Source organism: Stegodyphus dumicola, chromosome 3 (assembly GCF_044657685.1).
Source record: "Stegodyphus dumicola isolate Sdum_Otavi_A_Nest chromosome 3, ASM4465768v1".
NCBI classification, from domain to species: domain Eukaryota; kingdom Metazoa; phylum Arthropoda; class Arachnida; order Araneae; family Eresidae; genus Stegodyphus; species Stegodyphus dumicola.
Window position 1 is genome coordinate 154,651,895 of NC_140770.1, and position 23,194 is coordinate 154,675,088.

Sequence of the window (23,194 nt, forward strand, 5' to 3'; positions counted from 1 at the left end):
TATGTGCCTAATTACAAATATTTTAACATGTATAATTTTATATTTACATTTAGCCATCAAGTTTCACACTTTTGACTTAAAACACGTTTTAGGATACATTTATCATCAAATTCAAATCTTTTAGTAAATACATTTTGGAAGAGCACTCAATACCTCTTTTATCGATTTTGCACAGTTTAATAATTCTCTGATAATATAATAAATAATAATAATAATTAAGTAAAACGTGTAAGCCCAAAGTGATTATTTTTCAGCTATATAAAAATAAAATAATGAGTTTTAAAGCCTCTTCTCTAAAAAATTTTAAAAAGTACATGTTAAAATAATATGTGGATGTGAAAAAAAATTATTTTATTTAAAACATTTTGGCGTTTGGAACCTGAAATAAAAGTAGCGACTACTCTATCAAGGGTATCGAAAGATGTACACAATTTTAAAGGTGCCTTAAGGTATTTTTCATTCTTTAAGCACAACATTTTTGGTAAAATCTATATTTTTGTAGTTCAACAGCTTAGAATTTTATAAAACAAATTCATAATCAAAATTGCTGTTGTTAGTTATCGAAAAATAACCAAGATGTCATTTTTGCGTAAATGCCACTAAACTATGCAAATTGCTATTATCCATCACACTATGAATGTTTCTTTCATGCGAAAGTGTCCCGTTTTTCAATTTGTATGGAACTGTCATGTGTCGAAATACTATCAGAGTACTATCAGGTGAGCTTCTGAATGTAAACAAAAAACACCCCATATGGTGACCGAAGCTTTGAAGCAGTGTTTCACTTCTAGTGTCGGTTTGGCCACTCCTTCCTTTCTTACCTCCATGGAAATCTATGTAAGACCAGAAAAAGCATCAGTTCCTCAGTTATTGTTAGCTGTTAATTTATCGTGAGTTCAGACTACTGAGATATCTCTGGTTTAGCTTCGCTCTTTAGATGTGCTTTGCCCTACATTCTGCGTAGTGTTCTTAGTAGTTTGAAGTATAACTACTAATTGTACTCTGTGATAGTGTGAAGAACTGTATGACTACTTTTGTGGAAAATTCTAGAACTGTGAAATGTTTCTTCTGGTAAAATAAATTTTATCAAGCTATCATCAATTCTGTGTGCATTCAACAAAATACGAACCTGTACGCTCGTAACAATATACTTCCATTAAGAATTATTAACAATGAAATTTAGCATGCTTTTCATTTACCATTTCAGTGTTTGCACCCTAAACTTCCAGCACGCGCGCTTGCCAACTTTACAAGAGCATGCGTGTGTCATATTTTTTACGACATCTATTATTTTACTGTTTTGGGCATGGAAAAACTACAGAAATGAGTGAATATTGATAATACATTTGTTAAGAAATGAAATATTAGCCTTATTATTGCAAAATACAAATTATGTTACATTCAAATGAAAGTAAATTATTTTTAAATACTTATATTAGTCAGGAGGAAATAAATGATGTATTTCATCATAAAAAATTATAATTTATTCTTTAATAACTATATTTTAAAATCCAAGCTAGTTTTAATATTCATCCATCCTGTATTGTTGATTTATTATTGAATGGAAGACAACTTGTCAGAAATAAAAATCTCTTATAGCTCATCACAGCTGTTGTTATTTCAGTTCCAGTGCCATCACTTGAGGATAATTCTTTTACATGCTGTCCTTTTTTTATTCTTATCATATAACAATCCAAAGAATGCCATCATTTCCACTCTTGAGGTAGCAATTCAGTCGCTGTCCCTTTAGTATTTGCCTTTTAGCAAAACTTATATATTTATTTGTACATTCCAAAATTTCATCTAGCATATTTATATCAATTATTTCAAAAAATGATCCTATTTCATTCTCTGTATCCTTGGAATGCTGTTTTAGGTCAGGTAAGACTTTCACAATATTCATCTTATTTGGCTTTATTTCGAATTAATTCACCTTATTCGAGCACTTTGCAGACTCCTGTTTTCTCCACTTAGAAGATTTATCCTTACTAACATATCATCATTCCTTTTTTCTATATGGTTACTATCATTATCATCTGAATTTATTGCTTAGACTCACTGCTGATATTATTTATTTCTATATTTTTCTTACTCAAATCATTATTGTTCTAATATTCTATAATAATTATCTTCTTTTTCTTCATCAGATAATAATTCTTGAAGAATGGGAGCAAAATCAGCTGGTTGTATACATTTTTTTTTTTTTTTTTTTTTTTTTTTTCTTATGAAAACCGATATAAAAAATTTTAAGTCAAATTTATACAAATTAAAATAATACACGTCAATTAATAACACAAAATTACAAAATATTTGGGAAAAAGAAGTATTTTTTTAATTTTCACCCATGACCATGCACATGTTGTAACTTTTGTAAAGAAGCTGCCACATAGCAAAGATCAATAAAAAAAAATGCTGCATATGACTTCCTGTTAGCACATTCTGTGATGTGAGGAAGGATTGAAAGGAGGAATAGAAATGAATTTCAGGAGTCTCAGTTGCAATATGCGAAAAATGTGCATTAAAAACCGAATTTGTCATAAACTTTTTGCATGACATGCGTGCTGGAAGATTGCAAATAAATTTTAAAAAGTTACTAGAGAATTAGTGATTAAATTTTTTATCAGTACTTACCACTGGTACTTTTATCAGTACCAGTACTTTTGCTAAAAGGCAAATACTAAAGGGACAGCGACTGAATTGCTACCTCAAGAGTGGAAATGATGGCATTCTTTGGATTGTTATATGATAAGAATAAAAAAAGGACAGCATGTAAAAGAATTATCCTCAAGTGATGGCACTGGAACTGAAATAATAACAACAGCTGTGATGAGCTATAAGAGATTTTTATTTCTGACAAGTTGTCTTCCATTCAATAATAAATCAACAATACAGGATGGATGAATATTAAAACTAGCTTGGATTTTAAAATATAGTTATTAAAGAATAAATTATAATTTTTTATGATGAAATACATCATTTATTTCCTCCTGACTAATATAAGTATTTAAAAATAATTTACTTTCATTTGAATTATACAGTTTTTTTTTATTATTAACAACAAACAAAATATGAAATGTGTTTTAAAAAAGGATCTTCTGGGTATATGACATATCACATACTTTATTCCTATGTAAATGATTTTCATTTTATCAGTCATGATCTGCCTTCTGCCATAATTCTATAAGCCTTCTGGTTTTTTGCAAAGAAATCATTTTTTTTCTGCAATTTTCCCTTCATATGAAGATGTATACATTGCTAGCATACAATAAAAATGATCATTTAATTCATGAAAAATAATCAATTATTGTAGAAGATCATAAAAATTAAACACATGAAGTAAAGAAAAACACAAAATCAGATTTGAAATTGAAAGCCAAATCAATTACTATCAATGAATATACTGATATTAACTTACGAAGTCTGAAGTTCGCTCCGGTTGGAACTAAATTTTTTAAATTCTTTTTTCACATGATAGACACAATATTCACATTGAGCCCTAAAGTGGGGAGAAAAGAAAAAAAAAACTGATAAATTGCACAAAATTAATAACAAAATGTACACTTACATAATATACATAATTTATTTTAATAAAGGCTCAACATACATATTTACAATGATTCTGCAAGTTTCACCATCTTTTCTACGAGCTTTGCAGTGTCCAAAATCTTTAGATGTACCCATAATCATAAATTTACCGGCATGATCCACAGAAAGACTCAACACTTCATTTGTCTGAAAACATGAAAATATTCATCGCAGAAAATATATAGAATGTGCAAGATAAAATATTAATTTGCAGTGATACTTTATATATAGTAAATTATTCTTTCATGTATATTCTTTTAATTCAGACGAGCATTCATAATACAATGCAACGCATATAAAAATTTAAGGGGGGTGAAAACCTTTTTGAAAATACCTGTTAAGGGAAATAGTTTTACTGATTCAAAATTAAAAATGCATTAAATAAAATTTTATTACCAATTTTTTATACTGTCAATTGTTGTTTATTTTAAAAATAATTACCACCAATAAAATCTAGATTTATTAATTAATGTAAAAGTGCAACTGGAGAATTCTGAATAGTAAATAAAGTCTTACACAAACTAAAGTAGCTTTAGAAGTTCAAAGGTTTCCCCCCTCCCTTTTTTTCATACTTCCAAAGAATGCCATCATAACATTACCAAATAAATTATATTTTAACATAACATTACCAAATAACATTACCATTATCATAACATTACCAAATAAATTATATTTTATATTATAATTTCTCTTTAAACTTTTATTCATTCTTTACACTAAAAAAATTAACAAAAGTTTATGAACAACATCTCCATTTGTAACAGTAAGATACCATCTAACTAATGAAATTAAACACATTCAGCTTACAAATATTAAATTAAAAACAATACATTCTCTCTCCAGAATTTTTTATATAAAAATAATCATCAAAGAGAAATCCACTGAAGATCCAAAACATGACCCCCTACTAAATAACGTGTTGCATGACCTTTGGCCTGCAAAATAGCTGAAACTACCTTGGCATGCATGCCCTAAGTTCTTAGGGTTGTACCAAATGTCTAGGCAGAGGTGATGCAAAGTTCGAGATATTCTGACATGGTAGTGTTTGGGCACTAAGCTGCCCCTCCAACACATCCTAAATGTGCTTTATCGAGTTAAGATCCGGCAAGTTAGGTGGCCAGGACATTAATTGAAATTCATCCTTATGCTCCTTGAACCACTCCAACACAATTTCAGCCTTGTGACATGGAGCATTGTCCTGATGGAAGACTTCATTTCCAGCTGGGAAGACAGATGCCATGGAAGGGTGCAACTGATCTGCAATTAGATAGCCTGCAGCTATCATATCATAGTCTGTTCTACAACTAAGGGACGCATAGCAGCCTATAGGAAACATTCGCCAAAAGCATAATATTGCCACCAGCAGCCTGTTTATGGCTTGTTGTACAGGGGGGAGTATTTGTTCACCTGGAAGACGATGTAGCCTGACACAATCATCGATGTGATGAATGAGAAATCGTAATTTATCCGACCAGGCAACTGTCTTCCACTTTCCATGGTCCAGTCTCGATGTTCCAAGGCCTATTGCAGATATAGTTGACAATGAGGATTTGTTAACAGAAGAAATGTGTGGGACGTCTGCTGCACAGTCCCATATCCAACAGTGTCCACTGAACAGTGTGTTCCGAAACATTGCACTTGGATGTGCATTGTATTAGGCTGTCAGCTGAGCCACTATCTGGAGCCGATTTTGCTGTGTACCAAGTGGGACAGTTTTTGACATCATTTTTCTTTGATGATGTGTGGACATCTTACACCTTGGCGACTACTGCTGGTTTCACCATCATTTATTCACTTTGCGTAAATACTAACAACGGCAGATCATGAACTTACCAATTGCACAGTTTCTGAGATACTCGTTCCAAGTCTTCAGGCCATTGAATGCTCCACAACACATTGCAAAGACCTTAGCAATTTTGTAATGACAGGTTATACTTTATTAAATTATTACTGGAAGACATACCATGCTATAAATTGTGATGCACTTTGAAATGATTTGAATACTTGTATGTACAGAGAAATGCATATGGCTTGCATCTCATAGAGGTCCTATCATATAATTTCAATATTAGCTATTTCATTGAGTCAGCAAAATTTAAAAAAAATATATATATACCACCTTTTCTACCCTTTTGCATAAAAACTAGGCAAGCACTATTTTACCAAATAAGCAATACTGGGTTTATCTAATATAAAAGGAACTAAAAAAAAAAAAAAAAAAATTACCAAGTTTTCTATGTATACCTTCTGCCTTTTCCCACTATTTTTGCTAATTGAAAATTTAGATATAAAAATAATTTTTTTTCCAAACCTATATCAGTATTGAATTTTACAGAATACCTAGCTTAACAGATGTTATGATTTTACAAAGCATATTTCATACTTTAAAATTTAGTATATTTGTTATAAATAATTAAAATTTAGTATACATATTATAAACAATTAAAATTTTTCTCAACAAAATATTCCTTTCATATTAGAAATCAGTTTTTGGTAGGATGTAAGTATTTTTGAGAAAAAAGGGAGGGATACAAGAATTAATTACCATTATGCATATGAACTGAACAGGAACCATTAATGGATAATTAATGGTTATCCATAACATTAAATCAAAATATTAATGAATTTCATTTTTTTATGCATCTCTTTCCCTGGCCAATGGCAGTGATCAGAGATGCCATCATTTTCAGCAGCTTGACAAGTGAAGTCATAATCATCACTGTGATGGAGATTTTAAGTTTCCTTAAAACTCTTATCAATGAAATCAGCATCTAGGCTTCTGTGATCCTTTCACATGCTGTTTTAAGCTAGTTCTTTGTATTTTACTTCTAGATGTAAAACTGTGATTATTTCCATTCATTTACTTGGTGTAAAACCTTTGAATCCAATTTTTGAAAAGAAGTAACAGGTGGCAAGATTGTAGTTCAACTCATAAAAATTAGTTACATTTGTTCATGCTTTTTGAATTTTTTTTTCCAATGGCATATTCTGAACATTTACAGTTTAGTAACAGAGTCTATTAATCTATACTAAGGCCAGATGTGGTGGCCTTTCGATTATCGAGGCACTTAACAGGTCGACCACCATTACCTCCTATGAAGGGATGAACAGTTACAGCCATGCCTTCTCCAGGATTTGTACCCAGGCTCTTCGATATTGCACTCAGACTCCCCTAACCACTATACTGTCTGGGCGGCTGCTTTTTAAATTACAATTTTCAGTTTTCTACTCAGAGCCAACCTTCAATGTATAAGCTTGTATTTGTTGTTGTCTTGCCCATGAGTTTCATGGAAGAATGGCTGCCAGATTTAGAGGTTGACTTCTACTTCCACCCAGTTTTGAGGGAGAGTACCTGGGTGGTGATCCGAGGAGTCTTCCATCAATCTGCCCGTCTACCAAGCCACACAAAAGGACTTCCAGCTTGCCATATAAAGTGCCCAAATGTTGCAAAGACACTACATATTTACAAACATCCATCCCTTCTCTGGGATTTGAACCCGGGCCCTTCTATACTGCAGTAGGCTCCCCTAACAACTATACCATCTGGGCGGCAGCTTGTATTTATTATGATAAAGATACTTGCCTATTATTTCCCAAAAATGAATAAAGAAGAGAAAATACATGGTGAATAAAAAATATTAAATTATAGAAGTGCATCCTTAAAAGCAGCCTAGAAAATTAAAATATTGAAAATGCTGAAACCACAATGAGGCTCACAAATAATGATGACGTACAGTAAAATTATCAGTAAATATTTGAACTTCTCTAAAATTCATATTTTAGATATAGAATGCATATTATCTTTCACAGAAAATGGTTTCTGCACTTTAAAATTACTCAATGAATTAATTTTTGTCTTATTTTGATCCAATCTCCTCCATAGTAAAATGAGACTTAATAAATATTGCAAACAAAAGCATGCAGGATTAAGGAGAACATAGTTATAAATACTTCCAAAATCATAAAAGAAACTGATCAACAAAGTTTCATAACTTAATCACCAATAACTTTATGCAGTTACATTAAAAAGATAAAGTAACACATATTACCCACAATACTTTTTAGTGAAAGACATTCAGGAGAAAAAATTTTAAATAAACTTGGAATACTTTGACATATTACTAAGAAATGTAATAACTAGAAAATCTACATTAAACACTTTCTAAATTTTTTGAAGTAAAATAAAATATAGAGTCTATTTTAAAATATGAATGTAACTAGTGTAAATTCAGCTTATTATAAGAACTATTAAACAGAAAACAATTACGTATAATATTTCAAATTGCTGGTTAATGCTTAAATGAAATCATGCTATTAAAGCTATACACATTTATTGTGGACAGAAAAAAATCATGTGTTCAGATTTACTCACATCTCTCCCTGGAATAATAGATGGATTCAAAATACCAACTACGGTTCCTACAGCAGTCTTCCAATGTTCTGCATGTGCAGCTCCGAATAAAAAAACACTCACAATTTTCTCGCAATCAAGAAGGTCAGTCATTTTCCATATGGAAAACATTTTGCCCTATTTAACAAATATTTTATATTAAAAATATTGAAATTAATAAAATAAAAATATAGAAAATTATTTACAAAGAAATAGATTTTTGTTTTTGGCTTTGCTATATACATCATATCTACAAAGTCTTTTTTTCCTCCTGGCCTTCATTTTTGTAAAACACTGGCCGTGGAAACACATTTCAAATTATAAAAAAAAAAATTTAAACAACACAAATATTCATGCTTTGACATTTTAAAATAAATTTTGTAAAAATATGAAATTTAATTTTTTACATATTCTGCTGGTTCCTACAGTTATATTTCATGAAAACTTATTCTGAGAAACGGAACACAAAAAGTTTGATTTCTTTGTGATAAAGTTGCCTAAATATTTCATTTTAAAATTTTAGATTTTTATGGATTTTTAGAGTGATAGATTACCGAATTTATTACTGCTGAGGTGTCAATTAAAAAATAAATTAGGATAAATTGAAGTTGTCCTTATTTCCATTTAAAGTTATTCCATGATATTCCTTTGTGATTTACAAATATGTAACATTTTTTATCCTAAGATTTTACTACATTTGGTATGCAAAAATAATTTTTAGGTAAGTAACTTAAATGTTCTCAAATATTAAAAATATATTGATAATATTATTTATATTCACATGAAATTTTATTGGAAACATAATCTAATAGTCATACGAAAAGTACATTTGATGAGAAATATTTTTAAATTCAAGCAAATAACATAAATTGCAATTATTGAAATCCACTAATGTGTCTCGAACACAAATTCTGCACCTAGATTTGTTTTCACTGAAGAAATTGAGTAGATATTTAAATTCACACTTAATACTTCTAAGTGGTTATCTGCTGTTATTCTTTGTTCTATTACATACTTGCCAACCTATGATACTAAAAAATCAGGAGATTTTTCTCAATGACAAAAAGATTTTTGAATGAAGAAAATATATTTTTTAATACTGAACTAACTTTAAATATTTGCTAATTAATATCTGAAAGCTCAGTTAGTAAATTTTTAAATGCAAACAATACTTATATAGAAAAAATATAATTTTCATCTTTTAACCAAAAAATAATAATAATCATACTTCAATCAGTTTTTTTATACAAATGCTATGAGCAGTGGCAGATTTTGCTTTCATTAAGAAAGAAACTTCATAATTTTGTTCATAGCAATCGCCATATAGTTTTCTAATGTGTCATTACTAATATTAGATCTAAATCTAATCCTTGATTTCACAACAACATTGAAAATCCTCTCGCACTCTGCATTATTATGGGAAATTGTCAGGATGGCCAACATTATTCTAGATAGAGCCCCCCCCCCAAAAAAAAGGCCCGGTGGCTAGCATATCACGCAGCAGCATCACAGGTCCGGGGTTCGAACCCTGGGCTGGGCAAAGTCGACTCAGCCTTTCAATCCCTTGGGTTGATAAAATGAATACCAAGTTTGCTTGGGGACTTAACACTGGGGGTCCTGCAACAAGCTGACCAATTGTTCAGGGCATATGCTTACACACCCTGGGGACCACGGTCAAGAAAGCAGATTTCAGGGCACTGCAGGCCTTGTCCCATTAGGGCTGTTTGCACCACTGAGTTTATTTATTTATTATTTTTTTTTAGTTCACTATACTTTAAAATTTCATCAGCATCTTTCAGCTTTTCAATTAAACTCTCTTGGGTGTCAATCCTAGCTGTTTTTAAAACTTTATCAAAGTTTTCTTATTGTAAACTGCAAAACTGCAATTGCAATTTATTGGTTGCAACATCAATATAATCTCCTTTCATGACTAAATGAAGCAAAACTGGAAATCTATTAAAAAAATATCTTATCAGAAAAAGATGCATTTGCTACAGCAGATGCGTCTAACTTTAGCCTGTAAAATTACTTCATCATTGATTGGAAATTTATATAGTATGTAATCACATACTCGCAGAAGTAGCTTCTAACATGGAAATAACTTATTTTTGTCTTCTCTGAAAGTTCTTCGAATACATTGTTAGTTGCATTCCTTATTACCAAATTTTCATCTTTCTTCTGACTTTCTATTTCATCATAAATCACATCATACATAGAATTAGAAGAGAAAACAAAGATTGCTTTTACAAACTTTGATAAAATGCTTCTAAACAGATCATAAATGATTAATTGCAAAACATGAATTAATGGAATTTTGCTTTGCAGAACTGTGTTAAGAATATTGAATGATGGCAAAATAAATTGTACAAAAAAGCTTTGTTAAGCTCCTAAGACAAAAACATAAATATTTGTTCTTCACAAGATAAATTTACAGTAATTGGAAAATATTTTCTTTGTTGAGAATTTTTTTTATTTTGAGAGAAATTTATATCAGCCTTACGCTTATATTTTGTAGTATTATTCTGAGAACTGCCAATTAAATTCCTCACCGGTGCAGAAATTATTTTTCTCAAACCTATTTTTAACAGTGGAAGTAATAACTACATCTCCATTTACTTTAAGTATTTTATAACTTTAAATACAGCCTTTTAACTTAACTCTAGAAGCATTTACTTCTTCTTTAAAAATGCAACAAGTGGGTTCCATTGGTCGAGAAATCTAGATCGTTTCTTAAAAATAGTGTGTACATACATGTTTTAATTTTTTTTCTTATTTCAGGATTATGCAGCTGTTGGAAATGCTTCAATTTTTTCCCTTCCTTTTAGAAGCCCTTTCAAGATAATAATAAATATCAACAATGTATTCATCTACACCTATTGGTAAAGAAGCTGCCTTTTTTCCTGCTAAATTTAAGAGGTGACAGGTGCACATCATAATTTGCAAATCTGAATTTTCCTTTTTTTAAGATGCCTGCAACTAGTGCATTATCGGCGGCAAGTGCTAAGCAATTACCCAGAGGAACTGCATATTCTTTTAAAGTTTTAATAATTAGCTGTGCTATATTAAAATCTGTTGAATGTTCTTCTACATAAAGTGGGGACTACATTCAATTTCTGAAGACACCGGATTAAAAAGAGAATTAACAACTGGATACAGTTTTGAATCAGTATTATAGCTCCCATCCATAGAGAAGCAGAATAGAGCTGTTTTAATGCAATCAATAATGGAAGATTTATTTTTTTTATACACAGTTCTTGAACAATTGCAGCTGTTTTGGTCTTTGCACTTGTAGTTTTCTGATTTCACTACTGGACTACATTTTTCCAAATGAAGCTGCAGTACGATTCAATGCATTCAGTGGAAGTTTGTGCTCCAGTAAAAAGGCAGAGAACAGCATTAATAACTTTTTGGTCCTTTGTTTTAACAGAAAATTCAATCTTTCTTCCCCCCCTCAAGTTCATGTTATCCTTGTGTTTTTGTGTACATGCATGTTTGAGAACATCGGCCTTCCCACCGTACGAAATCGAAAAATTTCAATGACAAACGGTACATATAGCAAGTGTATTATATTTCCTTGAAATAATAGAAGGAAAATCATCTGTGTATGATTTTTGAAAAGTGCATGAGTATTTTACTTTCTTTTGCAGACATAACTAAAACAAAAGATTGTAATTTCTTAAACTATTTCCTCAAAAGCACATGCATTCACACAGGTCAGCAACAAGATGAATGAAATAACAACCTTGATCTTGTTTTTGTGCTCATTAACTAATGTATGTCAGATGACATGCAGTGGCACTCCATACTCATTGGAGAACTGGAACATGTTTTCAGACACATGTGCTCTTACTCACAAAGCAGAAGCGTGCCATAATTTCGCACTTTGATTTTCTTTTGTATGTAATCTAGAGGAAAACCAAGTGCTTTCAGACACCCCAAATCATTTTTTTGTTCCAAATAACAAAATATTAAGCCAAGCTATTAAAAATTCGTGAGAAATTTTAAGAATAAGAGAAAGTCGTGAGAAATATGCTGTAAATTGGGTTGGTAGGAGAACGGTCAGAAATAGGGAGTCTCTCGCCTAAATCGGGAGAGTTGGTAACTCTAGTATTATAATGTACACTGGATAAAATATACAGTAATAATCCGTATAGCAAAACAATTATACTTAATGTTGTTGCTTATGCCCATTTGTCTGACGTAGTCAGCCCAAACCCATGAAATTCCTCGTGGCAAGGAGTGCTAGATTATGCCTGTCGTTGACAACAGCCCCAAGCACCATTCAGATGACAGTGCAATTTAGCTCAGTTCCGGCCCCAATTTTGATGGAGAGCACCCCAGGGGGATAGGTTTGATGGTCTCCCACCCTCTCCCTTTCCACCAAACCACACGAGAAGACTTATGGCTCGCTGCATATTTAGAGTGCCGCCATGCTGCACCAACACTATACATTTACAAACATCTATGCCTTCTCCAGGATTTGAACCTGGGCCCTTTGGCACAGCAGTCAGCGATGCTAACCACTATACCAATTGGGTGTCATCATACTTTATAGTCAATACAATCGAAATACACAAGAAGCTGCTAGACAATATTCAATAAAATTTCCTAATAATCAATATTTAAATATAAAACTATTTTAAATGTTATAAAATGTCTAAGAGAAACAGATAGCATACAATAGCACCCTCGATCAGGAAGATCCAAAAGTTGTAAAAGATGTAAAGATGGGCCATTCACTGCTCTGATTGATACAGTAGTATCATTAGCATCCAGTTCAAATCCTGGAGAATGCATGGATGTTTGTAAATATATAGTGTATAGGTGGCACGTGGGCACTCAAAATGCACTATGATGCCAAAGCCCTCTCGTGGTTTGCTAGTAGGAAAAGAGGAATGGGAGACTCTCAGATCCTTTCTTGGGGTAACTTCCGTTAAAATTAGGGCTGAGCTCAACAGCTGATGCAATGGGATTCTCGTGCTTCACCCCACTTACACCTAAAGCTGATTAGGCTATCTATTTTTTATGATACTTTCATTGATGAGAAGTATATATTTTGGTTGGAGCACTGTTTGACTTTTTAGAAAATAATGTTTCACCAAAAGATATGCCAACTATGTAATTTGAGCATGACGGTATTCCAGCACATAAATTTGCACTACCATCAAATTTTTTTGAGAAGCATGTTTAGATCTAATATTATTGGGGTCCAACACAATGGCTCCTATAATCACTGTACTTAAATCCACAAGATTTGTTTTTTCCTGTTGAGTTTCTTAAAAAATAACTAATCAGGCAATCAACAAACCATATAGTAATACCAGTCAGCTGTATATTAGCCAAGAGTGCACGCGAAACATCAATTATGTTAACATGAACATTTTAATATTATGAACACAATAATATACAGCAGCTGATGATAGACATTTTGAACAATTATAAGGATGTCTATTTTTTTTTTTTTTTTCATATATATTAGCAATTGCCTTTCAGTTTCAGGATTTATTTATTTTTTCTTTTTGTTATTGTTTATTACCAAAGATAGTGTTCTAAGAATCAAATATTTAATCTGACAGTAGCTAAAACAGTTATTTCCATGAAACTCGAAAATGCAATGTTTTCTTTACAAATTATACAAAAGTGTTATCTCAACTTTAATTGTTATTTCTCTTCAAAAGAATATGCAAATTGATTCTCTCTCTCTCTCTCTTTTTAAGAGAAATGTTCTGCAATGGGTTTTTGCCATTCACATTCTGTGCTAAAAATTAGACATCTTTTTAAGAAATTTTATTCTGATCAAAACTTTTGAGGTCTGTATATCAACAATTGTCATTTATGTTATTAATATTACAGACATTTTCCTATGCTGAGATCTTATTTTTAGTAGCATTTAAATTTAACTACTGCTGTCTTTACTTTGTATAAGATTCTAAATTTTCAAGAAATACTGTCTCAAATTTTGTAAATATCCTGGGCAATTTTTGTTATGCAAGAGTCGACTACTTGTATTTTATTATTTATGATGAGTATAAAATTTTCCTAAATATAAATATAATAAAGGAATAAAAGAAAAAAAAAAAAAAACATAAAAAGTTTGTCTTTAAGTGAAAAATTTATTTCTTTTTAAAATTAAAATGCATTAAAATATAAATATTTGCATCACTTTAAACATTTTTGCAATTATAAATATATGTCTACAACCAACGGTTGTGAAAATAAAGGCACGGTAAGAATATTTGTAGATACATTATATATAAGAAACTAAAAAAATAATGATTAGCTTTAAAAGAACATAAAGTTGCAGTTACATAAATCAGTTAATAAACAATTAAGTTTGCTTATGCAGTCTCTAACTGGAAGTATTACATTAATGTATAATATATTTCTGCATATTCCAAAAACTATATATTTACAGGAAACATTTTAGTCAACATATTCAAAGTTTGTATTCTCATAAATTAAAAAAAGAAGTAACTTTTGATGCTATTAATATTTAATAAAAAAATTTTATCTTTTAAAATCATAAATTTCTTTCTTATTATTACATCACTAAAAATGAAATAGTATCAGGTGCATAAAATTTGAATATCATTCACTCATGTAACACATAACTCTCTGGTTTATTTCTACAGACATAATATAGTTTACAGTATGTATGTTGGCAACCGCCGTCGATTTCCCTAGCGCATGTGCATGATAAGCACGTTCTCTGCTGCGTATTACTTTTCTACGTAGTTAACCACAGTCAATGGTGAGTATTGCATGTAAGAGAGAAGTCCAAAACGCTGTGTAATATCATGTTTCTACTCTGCTGTTCAACATCTTCATAGTTTAAATAAATGTTTGTCATGTATGTGGAAGACGTCATTTTATTCTTCATAGGTTATGTGCCCAGACAGCAATTAGCTGCGCAGTCCTACTACCATTGTTCAATTCTTTCGGCAAGCCAAGCTGCGTCGACTGAAATGAAAATGACGACTAATACAGTGTCAATTGAAAAGCTGACTAAGGACAACTTTGACACGTGGAAGTTGCAAATGGAAGCAATACTGATTAAAAATGATCACTGGGACTACGTAACTGGGAAAATTCCGAAACCAGAACCTGGTGATGAAGAATTTGCTAAATGGAAAACTACTGACCAAAAAGGCACGAGCGGATATAATCTTATCCATCTTACCCAGCGAACTCCCACAAGTAAAGAATTGTGTAACATCTCACGAACTGTGGAGTAAATTGCATTCTATTTACGAATCGAAGGGACCAGCTAGAAAAGGCCACAATTCTAAAAAAATTGCTTTTTACAAAAATGAGTGATTCTAAACAAATGAATGATCATCTAAATGATTTTTTCATTTTTGTGGACAAACTGAAAGAAATGGAAATAAACATTGCGGATGATTTGCTTACAATATTGCTTTTATATAACATACTGGACTCTTATGAAAGCTTTCGAATAGCCATCGATTCTCGTGATGAACTGCCTCCTCCAGAAATGCTGAAAATTAAACTGTTGGAAGAAGCTAACGCCTGCAAAAATAAAGATTCACTGTTTTCTGAACCCCAACATGTGTTCTATTCAAAAGATCGGGAGTAAACTCAACGACCGGTTCCTAAACCGAAACCAGATAAGTCTGCAAACACAGTATCCAGTTAACTACAGATGCAACTTCTGCCATATCTATGGGCATAGAGCATCGGAATGTAGAAAGAAAAGTAAAGAAACTAAAAGCAAATGCCTCAGTGAAACTGCGATGTCTACAGAAAATCGGAATTCCTTGGAGCAAGAAAAAGCCATAGCATGCACTAATAGTAATTCGAAAGAAATTTTTTGTCTGGATAGTGGTGCAACATTGCATATGTGTAACAGCAAGGAACTGTTTCAAGAAATTCACGAGGTAGGTGATACTTATGTTAAATTGCTGCTGATAAAATAGTTAAAGCTATTAGAAAAGGAACTGTGAAATTTAAAGTTCGCATAGGTTCTAAAACTGAAAATATCAAACTCAAAAAAGTATTGTGTGTACCTGATTTGAAAAATAATTTAATCTCAGTGTCTAAGGTAACTGAAAATAATCTTTCAGTAATTTTCAAAGAAAAAATGTGCTCAAATAATTAATTCTAATAACGAAACAGTAATTTTAGCTAAACGCGAAAATGATCTTTATTTTGTCATGCCAATATTTGAATCTGTATCAATTGCTAAAGAAATAGATCAGTGGCATATAAGATTTGGCCATTTAAATGAAAATGATCTTAAAAAACTTCAAATAAATAACATGGTTAGAGGTCTTTCTTTTTCTCAAAATGACTCTCTTTCTACTCATAAGGTATGCATTCTCTTTCTACTTGTAAGGTATGCATTCAGGGTAAACAAACCGCAACCCCACTTCCCAAAGAATCTGAATATAGAAGTACTGAATTGTTAAATCTAATTCATTCTGATTTGTGTGGTCCCATGAGAACCGAATCAATAGGTGGATCATTTTATTTCGCAACATTTATCGATGATAAATCTCGATATGTTCGTGTTTATTTTCTGAAATCTAAGGATGAGGTTGAAGAAGCTTTCAGAAATTTTAAAGCATCTTTTGAAAATAAACTTAACTCTAAAATCAGAATCCTGTGACCCGATAACGGGCTAGAATATTTAAGGAAAGACTTTAATAAATTTCTTAACGATGCGGGAATAAAACACGAAATGAGCACTCCTTACACGCCAGCCCAGAATGGCATCGTGGAAAGATTAAATCGCACTTTAGTTTCGATGCCTCGATGTTTGCTATTGCAATCCAATCTGCCTCAGAAATTCTGGGCCGAAGCCATCAATACGCCTGCTTACATTCGAAATCGCTGTCCAACGCGAGGTTTAAAAGCCGAAATAAAAACACCTCACGAAGTGATGTTTGGCAGAGTACCAGCTGCCTCTCACTTCAGAACCTTTGGCCAAAAAGCATTTTCGCTAAATAAAAGGCCAGGAATAGGCAAATTTGATATTCGATCTAAAGAATGTATTTTTATTGGCTATTCTATTGAATCAAAAGCGTAGACTTTGGGATCCTGAGGCATGTAAAATGATAATAAGCAGAGACGTAAAATTTATTAATGAGTTTGAAAACTGCTGTAGTTATGACTCAGAGCAAGAAATAAATCTGCCTTTCGCTCCGGAGGAAAAAATTATAAATAAAACATTTTGTGAAAAATCATCACCTCTGGATGGCAGCGAGTTGCCACTTGACTCTGAATATGAAAAGGAAAGCAGAAGTGATTTAAATAGCGAATCAATGCTTCCTATCCTGATTAAAAGGGGGCCTGGTCAACCCAAGAAACTAAAAACAGGTTTGCCAGGAAGGCCTAAAAAGGAATATCACTATACAGTTGTAAACAAAAATGAACAAACTCAAAATGTTGTTGAGGAAAGCATTAATCCTACGGTGCAAGAAGCATTAAATGGACCATATGCTGAAAATTGACATAATGCCATGCTATTAGAATATAACTTGCTTGTTCAAGAAAAGGCTTGGGAATTAGTAAAAAGACCTGAAAACAAGAAAGTTATTGGTAGTAAATGGGTTCTTAAATTAAAATATAATCACGACGGCACTATCGAAAAATACAAAGCTAGGTTAGTTGCTAAAGGGTGCGCTCAAATCCCTGGTCTCGATTTCACTGAAAACTTTTCCCCTGTTGCTAGATTAAGTTCCATAAGAACAGTTTTAGCCTACGCAGTAGAACACAATCTCAAAGGTTACCAATTAGATTTTGTTATGGCCTGTGTAAATGGAAATTTAGATGAAGAAATCTACACGGAAATTCCTGAAGGATTTCGCGATGAAACTAATTCAGATAAGGTGTGTCTTTTAAAGAGATCATTATACGGTCTTAAACAGTCAGGACATCGGTTGTACAAAAAGTTGAATGAAAAATTTAAATCTATGAAATTTAAATCTCTTAATTCAGATAATCATGTTTATATCAAAAAGACGTCTAACAGTGGAACTATTATAATCATTTATGTAGATGATCTTATCGTTTTTACCGATTCTAAGCAAACGTATGAAACAATTTGCGATAGTTTAGCTTCTGCTTTCAAAGTGAAAGACTTGGGGAAATTACATTATTGCTTAGGCATAGAATTTTAAAAAAATGAGAATTCAATTAAAATTTCTCAAAAGAAATACGTTAATGATATTTTAAATTGGTATAATATGCAAAATGCTAAATCCGTGTCTTCACCTATAGATAACAGCAAAATAGATGAGTCCTAAAAACGAAAACGAAATCGCTGACATGAAAAATGTTCCATTTAGAAATCTGATCGGATCACTAATGTACCTTTCAGTAGCTACTAGGCCAGATATCACATACGCCGTGAATTTCTGAAGTCAATATAACAACAATCCGGGAAAAGAACATTGGCATGCTGCGAAAAGAATACTTCAATATCTAAAGGGAACACAAGATCAAGGACTAATTTATACGAAAACAGGAAAACCACTCATCGCCTTTGTGGATGCAGATTGGGCATCAAATGTCAATGATAGAAAATCTTACACCGGTTTTGTATATATATTAAGTGGTTCAGCCATAACCTGGGAATCACGAAAACAATGCAGTGTAGCTCTATCTTCAACGGAGGTGGAATATATGGTTCTATCTGAGGCCGCCAAAGAAACCGTCTACCTACATCGTTTCCTGAAGGAGCTGGGTTACAACATAGAACACCCAACAATATACTGCGACAATCAAGGAGCTCAGAAAATTACGAAGAACTCAGTGTTTCACTCCTGTACAAAGCACATAGACATTCGCCATCATTTTGTGCATGAAGTATATGAACGCAGTGAATTAGATGTGCAGTACATACCTACCAGTGGAATGGGAGCTGATGTGTTAACCAAACCCTGACTCCCGTTAAACATCAAAACTGTAGTACAATTATAGGATTGAATACTGTTTAATATGCATTTTATTTTACTTTTCAGGAATAGAAGAATCGACGTCGAAAGGGGGTATGTTGGCAACCGCCATCGATTCCCCTAGCGCATGCGCATGATAAGCAAGTTCTCTGCTGCGTATTACTATCTATGTAGTTATCTATGTAGTTAACCACAGTCAATGGTGAGTATTGCATGTAAGAGAGAAGTGCGAAGCGCTGTGTAATATCATGTTTCTACTCTGCTGTTCAACATCTTCATAGTTTAAATAAATGTTTGTCATGTATGTGGAAGACATCATTTTATTCTTCAATGTAAAAAATATTTTACATACATATAAATATTTTATAATATGTATTAATGCATAAGTGAGGAATTTAAATAAATTAAAATTTTATATGCTTACATTTTTTGCTGTTTTAGGAGGCACTTTTTGTATTATAACCCCCATTGTAACCCAGTCACCTTCAATATCACCACCTTTGATGCAGTTCTTAATAAACGACATTTTGATCATTCGGCGACCTTGCATTTTTTGTTGCAATACATCAAACGGCACAAGAGGTTTTCTAAAATATATAAAGTTCAATCTTAAAGCAAGCAAATGTACAGTTTAATACTTGAAATTTATATAAGGAAAATAAAGCTTGGGGTTATGATAATATACATGTATAAAATTATCCTGAGTTGTATCTTATTTTTTAATCAAATATGGACATTCAGATATGAGTTTGCATCTTCAGAATATATAGCTAAATAACATTACTTTGCTAAATTAATATTTACATTTCACAGTGAAAATTATTAAATCATTTATTAATATATTAATAATTAAACAATTGCTTACAAAAGGCTAAATTCTCATACATTTGAACCATGTTTACATGAACATTCACAGTGAACAAAAGAATGGTTTATGTTACAAATAGTTTACCTTATCCGGAAGTGGTTGAATTAGGGCATGAACAAGAATAAAAGTATATAACATATTTGTATGTACCCATAATATTGTTACGGATTTGGTATTTAAATAGCTAATGTTAGTTGAATTATAAATTAAATGGTTTTATTTCCCGTGCAGTGCAGCGCGTGCCGAATATTAAAAGAAAGCTAAGCCGGAAAATTTAAAATACAAGAGCGCGTGCATGTAATATTTAATAAATATCTCTTTTTGATTTTGAGAAAGTACTAGAAAATTCTCGCATGCGATTTTAAAATCTTTTAAGAGGAGGAAAACCTCTCAGTTCGTTGTAGTTACTTAGTTTGTTGGTGTTTTATAAGTTTGTTTAGAAAACTGCTCTCGTTGACTGTAGCGAATTCGCAGATTAGCTTTCTTTAGCTGTTTTGAATTAAGTTCTCTTGAACGTTTGCATAGTTAGAAGATACTACTATGATATATTGTGATACTGCATGATTATTTGAGGACATTTAATCATATTTGTTATGATAATAATAAATTTTCTTCATTTTTCATCGGACTTAAGCATTCATTTCGTAACGAACGCGTATGCACGCAACAATCTTTGGTGTCAGAAGTGGGATCACAAGAGCGATGGAAGAGCAGTTAAGACAGCTGATATCAGCCTTCGCTGCATTTAAAGAGGAAATGAAAACGGGCCAGCAAGAAATGAAAGCAGGACAAGAAGAAATGAAAGATGAGATGAAATCTGGTCAGGAAAAGATGGAAGAATCCGTTAAAAAAGAAATGGAAGCCGTTCACGAAAAGTTGGAAGCTGGTCAAGTATCTTTTAAAGAAGACATAAAAGCTGTACAAGAAAAGATTGGAGCAGGTCAAGATGAAATGAAAAGAGAAATAACCTGTGTAATAGAAAGTAAATTTGAGGCTATGGCAGACAGAATAGGAGCTGTTAAAAATAAAGTCGGGCAAATTGAAGAAAAGGTTTCTTCTGTCAAAGATGAAATAGAAGATAGAGTGTCGGCTGTGGAGCTACGAGTCGAAAGAAGAGTTTCGGCCTTCCAACAACAAATTGAAGAAAGTTTCTGCCGTCCAAGGACATACTGAACAACAAATTGAAGACAGAATTTCTGCTGTCGTCGGCAAAGAAGTTGACACTTTAAAGAAATTCATAGCGACGGTAGGGAGCACTTCCGATGGTTTAAAATTTCTACCCATGCCTGTTCGTCCCTCTCTGAAGCTATCGACATATGATGGGAAGACCTCCTGGCAAGCATATAAGACACAGTTTTCTATAGTGGCAGAAGCAAATGGATGGGATCCCCAAGCCAACGCCTGTCATCTTGCCGCTTCTTTGAGAGCAGACGCGGCGGATATCCTGCAGACGCTTCCAGGAAACCAAACACTTGACTTCGAAGCTCTATCCGGCGCATTGGAGCTGCGCTTTGGCGAGAAATGTATAAAAGACTAGCAACTAAAATCCCGTCATTAACATTAGCTAACATTAGCTATTTAAACAGCAAGCTTCAACTAAAATCCTGTCAGCAGAAACCCACCAAAACACTTCAGGAGCTCGCCACGGATGTTGAAAGGCTGTCACATCACGCCTTTTCGGAGTGCCCGACAGAAATAAGAGAAATCCTGTCACTGCAATATTTTATCGATGGCAACCAGGATCCCGAAATACAGAAGGCTCTGCGAATGGCGGATGTTAAAGATGTAAAAAGAGCTCTGTTGTACACCGTGAATTTGCAGGCAGCCCAGCAAGCAACTCATCGAGATCGCTACCCAGTCAGAGCTGTGCGAGTCCATAAGCCAGGGGATCAACTGATGGCTCGTTTAGATGAATTAGCCAAAGAAGTCAACGCTTTGATAGGGAGCGGGAGTGAGAACAAAGTGACTCTAAAATGTTGGAAATGTGGTATTGAAGGGCACATACGACGGCATTGCAGAACACCCCAGGGCACGGATAATAAAGCAGATGATTTGATAAGACCAGTGAATGCCTTAAGACGGAATACTGGTGAGAAGAAACCAACCCTAAAGTGCTGGAACTGCGGTGTTGAAGGCCACATACAAAGGAACTGCAGAACACCCCAGAGCACGGAAAATAAGAGAGGCGGGTTAAACAGACAGCTAAATGCCATGGGATGGAAAAGGAGTGACAAGTAACCAAAGTGCTGGTACTGTGAAGCTGAAGGCCACGTACGGAAGAACTGGTACTGTGAAGGTGAAGGCCACGTACGGAAGAATTGCAGAACATCCCAGGTTATGGAAAATAAGATCATTTCCCAGCAACGACGCAGGAAACAAATTAATGGCCATATCGAGGAACGGAGGTTGCCAGAGAATGAAAAACCTTGTTTTAAAGCACTCAAGATTTCTACAGTGAGTGGCAATAGTAACGGACTGACCGTCAATGGGCACATCGATGGAGTTCCTTGCAATATGATCATTGACAGAGGAGCTAATGTTACCATCATTCGGAGAGATTTAGCTCAATGGATTAAAGATAAACTTATTTGGATGCCATCCTGTATTAGCCTTCAGACTGCATCTGGTGATAAGATCGACATAGCTGGGAAGTTAAACGTGAACATCATGTTTGGAAGTGCCGCTTACCATCACACGGCATATGTGGCGGATATTACAGATCCATGCATACTCGGATTGGACTTTTTAAGGAAATACAATTTTTCCTTAGACTTCAAAAACAACAAACTGCTGTCAACATCTGAGGACACGACTATCCATCGTCAGAAGGGATCCTCACCTGGAAACGGCTACGCCTGGTCTGAAAGACCCAGCTCAGAAAGCTGCCGAAATCATACTAGGGTTGGAGAGAAACACCAGACTACTGGCTATTCTTCATCCGAGATGCTCTTCGGTCCAGACCTTCGTCAGCCTTGTGACTTGTATGGTCGCCCTACGGACGCGCCTTTATCGCCTGAGAAATACATCCAAGATGTCCAGGCCCGGTTTGAAGTGATGCACAACTTTGCACGAGAGCGAGTCAACTTGGCGAAAGAGAAGATGAAGACCCGATACGACACAAGAGCTACGGAACATCAATTCCATGAAGGAGACAAGGTGTGCTTGTGGAATCCGACTCGACGGAAAGGACTTTGTCCGAAATTACAGTCACCTTGGGATGGTCCGTACACGGTCCTAAACAGGCTGAATGACGTCGTGGTTCGGATCCGTAAGTCTTCGAACTCTAAACCTAAAGTCGTTCATTACGACAGGTTAGCTCATTACTATGGCCATAGTACGTAATGTAAATAATTGTACATAGTTTAAGACCATGATCCTTTTTGTTTTTAAATGTGCATTTGATTTGATTTGTATTTAGTATTTGATTTCCAA

At 33.3% G+C, this 23,194-nt stretch overlaps 1 protein-coding gene across 2 annotated transcripts in view; it reads right to left on the reverse strand.

Annotated features, from left to right (window-relative positions):
• The window catches only part of Mcm10 (minichromosome maintenance 10 homolog), a 135,151-nt gene that overhangs the window by 70,022 nt on the left and 41,935 nt on the right, over positions 1-23,194 (reverse strand). For both annotated transcript variants that reach the window (XR_015040318.1, XM_085813517.1), the window contains exons 5-8: positions 19,319-19,481; positions 7,958-8,113; positions 3,605-3,732; positions 3,416-3,496 (exon numbers count right to left, since the gene is read on the reverse strand). Coding sequence is in view for 1 of the 2 variants with exons in the window: in XM_085813517.1 (XP_085669643.1) it covers positions 3,416-3,496; positions 3,605-3,732; positions 7,958-8,113; positions 19,319-19,481 (528 nt within the window). In the remaining variant the exon portion in view is untranslated. The remainder of the gene's footprint in view (positions 1-3,415; positions 3,497-3,604; positions 3,733-7,957; positions 8,114-19,318; positions 19,482-23,194) is intronic.